This window comes from Mytilus edulis, chromosome 1 (genome assembly GCF_963676685.1).
Source record: "Mytilus edulis chromosome 1, xbMytEdul2.2, whole genome shotgun sequence".
Taxonomy (NCBI): Eukaryota; Metazoa; Mollusca; class Bivalvia; order Mytilida; family Mytilidae; genus Mytilus; species Mytilus edulis.
In genome coordinates, this window is record NC_092344.1 from 10,564,033 (window position 1) to 10,575,284 (window position 11,252).

At 29.8% G+C, this 11,252-nt stretch overlaps 1 protein-coding gene across 1 annotated transcript; it reads left to right on the forward strand.

The window, feature by feature from the left end:
* The first annotated feature begins 190 nt into the window (after positions 1-190).
* On the forward strand, positions 191-9,643 carry LOC139523739 (COP9 signalosome complex subunit 5). The gene is made up of 8 exons (XM_071317995.1): positions 191-435; positions 4,498-4,732; positions 5,387-5,515; positions 6,222-6,287; positions 6,868-6,953; positions 7,664-7,775; positions 8,186-8,334; positions 9,310-9,643. Exons 1-8 carry the CDS (start codon positions 302-304, stop codon positions 9,395-9,397), a joined length of 999 nt encoding a protein of 332 aa, XP_071174096.1. The 5' UTR covers positions 191-301; the 3' UTR covers positions 9,398-9,643.
* Positions 9,644-11,252: the final 1,609 nt, after the last annotated feature.

Below are 11,252 nucleotides of genomic sequence, written 5' to 3' on the forward strand. Positions count from 1 at the left end.
ATACCCATGTGATGTGATTGTCCAAACTTTACGAAGGGATTAACTGTCAAATTAATTCAGAATGACACATTCTTTTGTTATATTTCGTTGTGGCGATTTGTTGTTTGAAATAATGGTAGTTTAACTTTATCTTAAATGGTATCATAAGAAAACAATCTCAATAGACATTAATTCACATACCGTATAACGTACGGAAATCAGAAATATACAATTTTGAACCAGTATGTTGTGACTTTTGTATGGTTCCTTGTTTCTGAATTGACATCAGAATCCAGAATCAAGAATCTTAAAAAAAATAATCATGGATGCGAAAAATGCATTTAAAACTTGGGAAATGTCAAACAATGTTGAGAACGTTAACAGTATGGACGAAATATACAGATACGACAAGAGACAACAACAAGATATTCTTACAGCAAAGCCATGGGATAAAGAGTAATTGTCAATAGTCTGTTAAAAATTCTTCAAGTCAGCCAGTAATAGTTTATTAAACTGTGGAAATTTTAGTGATGAACAATGCAGATTTAATCATAAACATGCTGATATTCATCTCTTTTTCAATTTCAGAATAATTTGATTTTAGATATATATAAACATGATAAAACCATACTTTGAATGAAAATCATAAAGCTTCCTAAAAACTTGCTAGTGTCTTATTTTCCTTACACTCTATATATATCATGTATATATAGACTGCATAACAGAATGGACCTTATGGGTTTTTTTTCGGGAATCTGCGACACTTGACCTGAGAATATTGGTGACACTTAAACTATTATCAGGATTAAACGCCTTTTTAAAGGAATTTATTGGTGTATAAACTTGACCAATTCACTCACAAACAATGATATGTTTGTATTAAGGTGTATTATAGTGTTAAGCAGTCATTCCCAAAAAATGGGTACAATTACAAAATTTCAGTGTCGCCGGCAAATAACCACAAAATGCAAGCTTAACATATGTCACAGATAATCTTTTTCGTGTTCTAAGTGATTAATATGTATACTAAAATAAAATCATATTCTTTTGTGATGTATATCAGAAATATATTTGTGTGATTTTCTATTCAATATACGGAAATCACACGAATTCCGAATGTCGCCAAGAAAAACTCCAAATATCGGTGTGAATTAAAATACTTTATTTCATCTAAATCATGATTAGATTTGCTTTTTTTATTTGACACTATATTGATTTTTATCCACAAAAATATTTTAGAATCAAAAGTTATAATATACACTTTGATTTACCCATTAAACCAATGTCGCCGATAAACGTATAACCTACCGTAACGAATCTTTAGGTACAGTCAAAACATATTTATATGATTGGAAATCATGCCCAAAGTGACTTTAAGCAAAGTTGATACATCAAATTTTAAAATCCTGCCTTTAACTTTTAGTGCAATGAAACGAAAAATTAAAAAAAATCTTCTCTTTCTCTTTTTTTCGATTGTCGCATATAAGAATCCAACCTACGTAACGCGTATTTTGGAACGCACTTACCAAGAACAAATCAAAATGATGATTATTTCATTGAAAGCACCCATAAAGCTTCTCAATAATCAGTTTTGAGAAAGCAACTCAACAATATTGTTACATATTTCCATGTATAATGTAAATAAAACTAACCTCCGTTTAAATAACCTCCGTGACGCAGTTATTTACAGTTAAGTTGTCAGACTTTTTTATCAGTATCAGCGGCTGCCGACACTGCCGAAAGTCATTTTTGTAGCAGACATCATTTATTATAAAGAAAACAGACAAACAAAATACAGATTTTGAGAAAAAAAATGTTGTTTTGAGAAAGGTAGGTTAACTTGTTTTTTCCCTATTATGTGAACAACATTATAACGTTTAATAAACGTTATATCAGCCATTTTCTTAGATTTAAAATAGTCTACAACACAATTTGTGTAATTACGACGACAATCATAACTTTAACAGCGGTTTATGGCAAACATTTTCAAGATTATTTAGGACTCATCAATGTAACGGAGGTTATGCAAATAAAAAAATCTAAAGATGCATGTAAACACGATCATACCAATTGAAATTCTTCTACATTGTTATAGATACCAAATCAGTTCATCAATTATCACTAATAAATATCAAAAGGTGATGTCAATCATATCTACGACATCATTGATTTACGTTACGGAGGATAGAAATTTAAGGAAAAAAAGTTTTTTTTCTCTAACAGGACTTTTCTCTTTTTAGATAACGATTTACTAAGAAAAATGTTTAATTCTGTTGTCTTGTTTGTCATTTAATTCCAATATTTACATTCATTTATATGTTTGCTGTTGGTAAGAACTGGAATTGTCCGTTATGGAGGTTTTAAATGTCGTTACGGAGGATAGAAATTTTCGAAATGAAACTATTTTGACTCCAAAACTTCATAGTTGAGTATAATACATACATTATGGTGTGAAGGAAGATGACATTATCTGTATAGAGCTAATAAATTAAGTTGAAAAATATTCGGTTTAGGTAAAACATATTTTTGAGTGAAAGTTCATGAATCGTTACGGAGATTTTGACAAGAACAAGTTCATTTGACTAAAAGAAACATATAACTTGATAGAAAACAGTTTTTTTAGTTTGAAATGTCAATAAATTGTTTAGAAAAGCTAGCATTAAAGAGTTAAGTGTTACTATGTATCAGCATTCAGATACTGGTTTGATATCAACCTCCGTAACAAAGATGGGGGTGTGGATTAATACAAGCATAAAAAATACATACAAGTGATTCAAAACATAAATAATAGGGTTTTTCCTGGAAAGCTGTATTATGAAACTAAAATATTATACAGCATAACATTTCATTAGTTTAAATTTATTACTAAATAAGTTGTGAAAACTACTTATTTGAATTATTTTTTAAACACTATATTAATTCAGACCTTAAAATTGGTATATATATACAGAATAATACGTATAAATCAGTTTGCTATGGTGGTAAACGTAACCCATTTCACATGAGCCTGGATTTAAATCTTGTGTTTTTCTCTAATACAATTTTTAAGATGACTTTATACAACACTAACCTCCGATACGTTCATACTTACCTTGTCTTACAAAAAATGCTAAAACTAGAAAACAACTAAAATGGTGTAAGTAAAAATTAAAAAAATGACAGACTAGATATAGACACAGAAGAAAACAACACTCTCTCTCTGCTCAGTTGAAATTTATTTTTTAACAGTGTCTACATTCGAATTGTACCCATTTTTTGGGAATGACTGTAAGGTGTATTATAAACATTTGGAATGTTTTTGTTGACATTTTTGTGTGAGACCTTATAACTCTTGTGTTAACCTGATTACATAATATTGTTCAGGATTTAACCAAGAAGACAATAATGTAGAGTATTTTCCATTAAATGTATAACTAAATGTAACAATGTCATTATGATTGGTTTTGTAATGTCATTACATCAATGACCAAGTAAAATACTGAATTTGTCATTGTTTGTGGAATTAGGAATAAAATTCATAGTTATTTTATATATTTAAATAAAAAAATAGAATATTATTTTAAAGAGATACATTGTTCAAAATACAGACTTTGTTCTCTTTCACATGAAGCACACACATTGTTCAAAATACAGACTTCGTTCACTTTCACATGAAGCATGCTGCACCTCACTCATATTGCTTGCTAACAATAAGCTATTTAAAACTTTTAATTACATTTTAAAAAGCAATTGACTACTGATAACTGACAAAAAGGAGCATATTTGGAGTTCTTGCTTATAATGTGTAAAGAAATGAAAGTCATATTTTTTATTTATTTTGACAAGAAATGCCACGAATGAAAAATTTTGTTTGATTTCCTATTTTCATATGTGCATATGAGTAAGCTTTTGATTCAGGTTGCAAATGTTTCAAATGCTATAGGAATATATTTTTATCAGATGCAGAATTGTCAAGTGTAGACTAGAAAATGTGAGACAGATAAAATTTGAAATTGGCAACATAGCCCTGGCAGTGACAGTGTGGCCTCTGAAAATAATTTGTAGTGTTTCAGTCAGAGATATCCACCTCAGTGCATAGTGTTTTTTTCATATTTTTAATTCAACCAATTCACTGTGTACTGTTTCTGGTGTCGGCAGTGTCAACAATTGTTTGTGATATTTGGTATACAGTTTTATTAGTTTCAGCATATTTCATTTCCATAGATATTATTTGACCCTGCCTTCCCAGTTATTGTTCATCATGTTCATTGACTTTAAATAAATTTCAGAATTTCCAATATACATTTGTACTATCAAAATTACACACAGGCAAGACATATCTCTGTGTCAACATTATACTGAAATAAATCAGCAGATCAAAAGCCCTATATACTAGGGTAATCCTCAAGGTACCAGTCATTCAAACAATTATACTGCATCTTATTTTATAATGTAAATGGTCCAACACAAGTCCTCAACATGTTTATAAAAGAATACAAGTTAACATTATAAATGTCTACCTACCTTTTTTATTTTCAGTCCACACTACTTCAAACACATCAAAGTTTCAGCCCTAGCTTTACTTAAAATGGTGATGCATGCCCGGTCAGGAGGTAATCTTGAAATCATGGGCCTCCTGCTGGGGAAAGTAGATGGCAGCACAATGATTGTAATGGACAGTTTTGCACTGCCTGTAGAAGGGACAGAAACCAGAGTTAATGCCCAGTCACAAGCCTATGAATACATGGCTGCTTACACAGAATCTGCTAAACAGGTAACCAATAATAAGGATGTTGCTTTTATTTGACCATGTGACAATATGAACTCTTTGGGATATTTGCTTTGATCTTGATCATTAACCCAAAAAACTTCCACATTGGGACTAGCACATGATATTATACAATATAAATATATGAGAAAAGCTATAATAGTTACCTACCTGTGTTCTGTAAATGAGGTTATTGTACATTGTTTGGTGATGGTCTGTCAGTCTTTTATGTTGATCTCCAATTCTATTCCATGTTGCTCTATATAGTTTTATTGCTTATGTTAATTTGTGATAAGGTTTTTTGAATTTTAACTTTTAATTCAGGAATCAAATTATTAATTGGACAAAAGTAAAAATAACATTTGGACCTTGGTTCTCTAATTTGTATAGATAAAATCCATATATATATATATATATAATCTTTGATTTTAAACTGCTTTTAACGGTCTAATTTTAATATTGCATCTTTGGAAATTTATTGAACAACCCTAAGAGATCTAGAGTTGCAGATAGTTTTAATAACAGGCAATAAATGAACAATATTTTGATATTTCAATGTGTATAAAGTTGCAACTCAGTTAAGGGTGTTTCAAAATATTCTGTAAGATCCTTAAAGTAGTCATGGTAGTTATGTTATATATTTGATTGTATACATTACAGGTTGGGAGATTAGAGAATGCTGTAGGATGGTATCACAGCCATCCAGGATATGGTTGTTGGTTATCTGGTATAGACGTCAGTACACAGATGTTGAATCAACAGTTTCAGGAACCTTTTGTTGCTATTGTGGTAACATCATTATTTTAATTACCTTCATCCTATAAAAAAAACCTTTGGGACTTGCATCCTGACTGTGATGATAGTTACCATTGATGTGCTACATTTTTCTTTTTGGCAGGATTGTTATATATTTTATTCTGTGCAAGTACCTTTGTATAAAATATTATTGTGCCAACTTTTATGTGAAAACTGAATAGTATCATATATATTCAGTATTCATGATCTATATTTGTTAATATATTGAATATCATATAAAACATATAGTTTTCCTAAAGTTTTGATTGTATTTCTTAAAATCCGATTTTCATAAAATCAGCTTTGAAAATAATCAATATATAGCTAGATGATTAGTGGTTTGCTCTTTTGAAGATTTTAAACATATAAAAGAAAGGTTCCAAAACATCTCCATCTCATTAAATAAATGCATCAATCCCTAAAGTGTTGTTGTAACTGCTTTCACATAAGATAAACCATATAGGCTGTAATACACACCAACACATGCTATTGCACACACTTATAGCTGTAATACACACAAACACATACTATTGCACACAATTATATCTGTAATACACACAAACACATACTATTGCACACACTTCAAACTACAAAACACCTATGGTTTTGTGACAAAGGTAACCAATTATAATTACAATGAGTTTACAAATTATGAGAAAGCAAACTTGTGACTGATTCTCATCTTTATTTATTTCAACAGATAGATCCAGTTAGAACTATTTCAGCAGGAAAAGTCAACATTGGTGCATTCAGGACATACCCAAAGGTAATACTTAATTGTCATAAACAAATATTTTATCGTTATTGAAAATAAATACATACTCAGTATAATGATCATATTCCTAAAAAAGACTATTTTCAGGTTGAATGTACTGTAGACAATGTGAGATGATATGAAATAAAGACGCAAAGTGTAGATTTTCATTTAACCTGCAATTGTGCTAAAACAAAAAGAAATATTTTGAAAATATATATTCATAATAAGACACTAAAAGATAGGTACATATGTATATTTTTTTAATATCATAAGAATTGTTAGTCTAACTATGCTTTGTGATGTTTGAATGACAAATGCAACCTAGGAAAAAAAATCAGTAACAAAACAAAACTATTGAAAAAAGTGTTAACAAGAATGCAATGCTCTTTTGTATCAAGAATTAATGAATAGAAAATAGAAAATTTAAACAGATTCAAATGATTTGAAATAAAATTTTGTTATTTTACATGTTCAAAGAGGTAATAATGTTGTTCGTGAAATTTCATATTGTCAATATTTTATAAAACGTTTTTGATTTTGTGTTCCCCTTACAAATTTTTCACTTATTAATTGATTTGTCTTTTTTCAGGGTTATAAGCCACCAGATGAAGGTCCATCTGAATACCAGTCTATACCGCTCAGTAAAATAGAAGATTTTGGTGTACACTGTAAACAGTAAGTTGCTACTATGTATCTTAAAATTTTTGAAAAGTATTTTTTCAATCTGCTCAAAAGAAAAGGTATATTGGTTGACCTCTGTTTATCCTTTTGTTAGATATACATTTCTGTCACATTTTCTCAGCAAACATATGTCATAGGTTCTTGATATATGACACCAATCTTAATCTGTTTATGCCATGCCATGTGATACATTTTCAGTTACTTCAATATGCCGCTTCCTTTTTGCCTGAAACTTGTATCTTTAAAATGTCATGCACATACATGAAATTTAGTTCACACTTTTCTCAGCAATAACAAGTTATACATTCTTTATATATGCAGGGGTATAATTTTATTATCTTACAGTACATCTTGTTTGAAAAAAAAGATGTAGTTACAAGAATAGGAGAAAATTGGAATTAAGCTCTTTTTGTATATCTGACAAAGTTTTCTTTGATGACAAATTTTCAAAAGCATGTTTAATCCATTATATTTTATCAAACTGTCTTCATCAGCAATGTGAAGAGAGGAATAACAATTTTATGATTATATGAAAAGTTGTTCTAAAATCTTGAAAGGTTATAATTTAGAACTTCTCTTAAGTTCAAATTCTAGTGTGTCACAATTATCTAAAAAAAAAAAATCGTTTTATAAGGAAGTACACAGATATCTTTGTCACAATATGTTTTAAATTATCTTTATACAAAGTTTATTTTTAATTTCAGGTATTTTTCATTAGATATTTCCTACTTCAAATCATCATTAGATAGAAAGTTATTAGAGTCACTGTGGAATAAATACTGGGTTAATACACTCAGTTCTTCAAGTCTTCTCACAGTAAGTTGCATTTAAATGTTATCATAAACTGAGTGTGTCCTTAATTGCAATGTCACTTTTATTATTCAAGTGTGTTGTTATTTTCCTGCTAAAGAGGAGAGTTATATTGTTTTACCTCTGTCTTATCGTCTTTCCGTACTGACCTTCCATTTGTACTTCTGACCCACGAAATTGTCACATTTTTCTCAGGAACCAAAAATTAGAGCTTCCTTTAATTTGCTATCAATTTTGAAAATTTGTCAGTTCAAAATACATTATCATTAGTCCAATTTTCGTTTGTGTGAGACATTCGGACTGACTAGGTTACAACATAACAAATTTTTACCTGTCTAATTTCATTTTTTAAAAATCATGATTAATATCAAAATTACCATTATCACATGATAACAGTTAATATCTATTTTAAATAGAATAGTGAATATACCACAGGACAGGTGTTTGACTTGGCTGATAAATTAGAGCAATCAGAGGCACAGTTAGGGAGAGGAGGGTTCATGTTAGGGATGGAGAATCATGAAAGGAAATCTGAAGATAAACTGGCAAAGGCAACAAAGGATGGGTATGTAATATTATAAAGCATTACTTTTATGTTTACTTCTATTAATGTTAAAGATTCACCATCCTATAAAAGAAACCCTTTGGGACTCTCATCCTGACTGTGATGATAGTTATCCATTGATGTGCCATATTTTTTGGCTAGATTGTAAAATAATTTATTCTGTTTTAGTATCTTTATATAAAATATTATTGTGCAAACTTTTATGACCACACTGTAGTTGAAGGGGCATTCAGTTTTACCCTTGTCCATCTGTACTTCTGTTTTTACATCAGTTTGTCCATTTGTTCTGAAATTTGTTAACACTCTCTTACTTTTGTTACCCTCTATCAATTGTTGTGAATCTTATACACAATGCTTAATACCACAGAACACAGATCAAGTTTGAATTTGGGTGACCTCACTTTTACCTTTCTAGAATTATGCCCCTTTAGTCTTTACAAAAGGAAAAATTGCAGAATTTTTTGTTTCTGTAATTTAAGTTTGATTCAATGGAATGTTATGAAACTTATACACAATGCTTATTACAACAAAACTCAGATCAAGAATGAATTTTTTACTGTTCTTGAGTTATGTCCGTTTATTATGTTATATGCTAGGGGGAACATCATCTGTGTCCAATTCTTCATTTATTTTTTTAAATCAGATTGGCAGAGCCAGATTATAGTATTTAGAATAACTTGTTATTCATGATCAAAAATGTCATATTTGACAATTCCTGTATGTAGTCCTAACATTATGATGTCCCTTTTAACAATTGGGATATTTAATCCTATGCTTGAATGGTCTAGAGGATTATGTAATTTTAAATGATATCAGTTGAATAAATTGTGGTTTACTGCAACTTAAAATTAAATATTAATTTGAAAAAAAGAAGGAATGGATTTTTATTTTGTCATGGCATAAAAGGAATAATCTGAGTTATAATTAAAATTTTGTTTAAACATTATTTAATATTATTTGTTTATTATTTTTCAGGTGCAAAACAACTATGGAATCTCTTCATGGACTTATGTCTCAGGTGATCAAAGACAAACTATTCAACCAAGTTCATTTAGCCAAATAATGCTGTAGTTTTAATATTAAACTTTCAAATTTGTTCATGTGTCAAAAGAAATGTTCCAACAGGTCAACATTGTAAGATAATATTTGTATGGTAAGAAAATACACTGGATATCAATTATCTTTCAAAAACAATGTTGAATAAATAAGTGACTAATTGACATACATCATCAAAATATTGTACGTATGTCATGTGATTCTAAGTTTTTATTTGTTATCATGAATATATACATAAATGATTAGAAATGTGGATTATTTGTTTTTCTGTTTATAACTGACAAAGGAGAGATTCTAAGATGGTGGTTCTTTTTTAGTTCAACTGACCAATGGATTGGAGTGACTGCCTTCACTTCATATGGTCTCTAAATAACTAGTTCAACTGACCAATGGATTGGAGTGACTGCCTTCACTTCATATGGTCTCTCAATAACTAGTTCAAATATTTATTCTCTTATTTTGGGCTTCAACTACATGTGATGATCAGGATAGCTAAATGCTTTGAAGGATTAATTATACCAATATTCAAAGATCAAATTACAGTGTTGAATTAGTAACCTTTTATAATTAGAACAAGGATTGATAGTTTACCTGGATGGCTGGATCGTGTATAATTTTCTGAGCTTGGTACACTCCCATAAAAATTAAGATGTGCTATTCCTTTTGAAACAAGTATTCTACAGCTATAGCCAAATTTGGAAACCCAATTTTTGTATCTCTGGAAGAATTTAGTAACGGTTAAGTAATATGTGGTGACGAAAACTCTGACTTGATAATTTACCAGTCATACCGGTACATAGATTATGCTTATTGAAATCCAAAAGGTCAATACAGATTACAAACACAAGCATATCCTGCTCCACATGTGAACCCCCTTCTGTTACTCCTATAAAATATGTTGGCAAGCTATATCAAGTAATTTTGAAAGGATGTTTACAGGTCAAGGGTAAAAAAGTCCAACTTTTTATTTATATGGTAGATGTTATAGGGGTTACGACCCTGCTATTGTAGGCATTCTGCCATGAATGTCTAGTTTGACTTACGGTAATGTGTTGATTTTCTTGACTGTACTGGTAACAAAGCTGCATTTGTATTGTTATCCTGTGTAACCAAGTCTGATGAAATGTTCTGGATGAGATTCTTTAGTGCCTTGTTGCTTACATGATGTACTCTGATATCGGTAATGCTATGTTTTCATGAAAAGCTTGGAGAAAAAAAGTGAACTGAATGTTGTTCGCCGTTGGTAAAGTGGTAATAATTTGAACATTTCTAGAGCTACTATAGGGATAAATTTAGTAGGTCTATGTTGGACCATTTTCAATTGGTATGTGTTTCTGTTTGCAATGGGTTCACAATCTGACAAGTGAAATGTATATTTTTTTTTTATTTGCCAAACTAGGGTTTGGGTCCTCGGTAAACGATTTGATATGTTAATCCAAAGAAAGTGTTAAAGCGATCTCCATCCAAAGAAATGGGTTGTCTTGTTATCAGCCATGAACTCTACAAATAAATGCTGTTATCATTTATGCCATACTGATATTATTTCTTTATCAGTATTGATATTATCAAGATGTTAAATGCTATACAAAAATCTAATTTCTGCTGGTTGTTTGTTGTAAAGACAAGACTGCAGTAACTTCCTATACAGCTATTATGTTCTTTGAAAGTCAAGCCATCATTTTTTTTATTAAATCTTTTGATCTGATTGCTTGCTAAAAAATGATATTATATGAATCTTTAACTAAAAAAACAAAAATATTTTTTAATGGCTTTAATTCATTTCAATAGTCTTTCTATACAAATCCTTGTTTGCTTGAAAAAAATGTTAATGTCTATGCATAAAAATAGATATAAGAATGACA

Coding starts and splice junctions, on each gene's coding strand:
- LOC139523739 (XM_071317995.1), top strand. CDS start 302: ATGGATGCGAAAAATGCATTTAAAACTTGGGAAATGTCAAACAATGTT. Junction 4,733..5,386: donor ACACAGAATCTGCTAAACAG/GTAACCAATAAT, acceptor TATACATTACAG/GTTGGGAGATTAGAGAATGC. Junction 7,776..8,185: donor GTTCTTCAAGTCTTCTCACA/GTAAGTTGCATT, acceptor TATTTTAAATAG/AATAGTGAATATACCACAGG.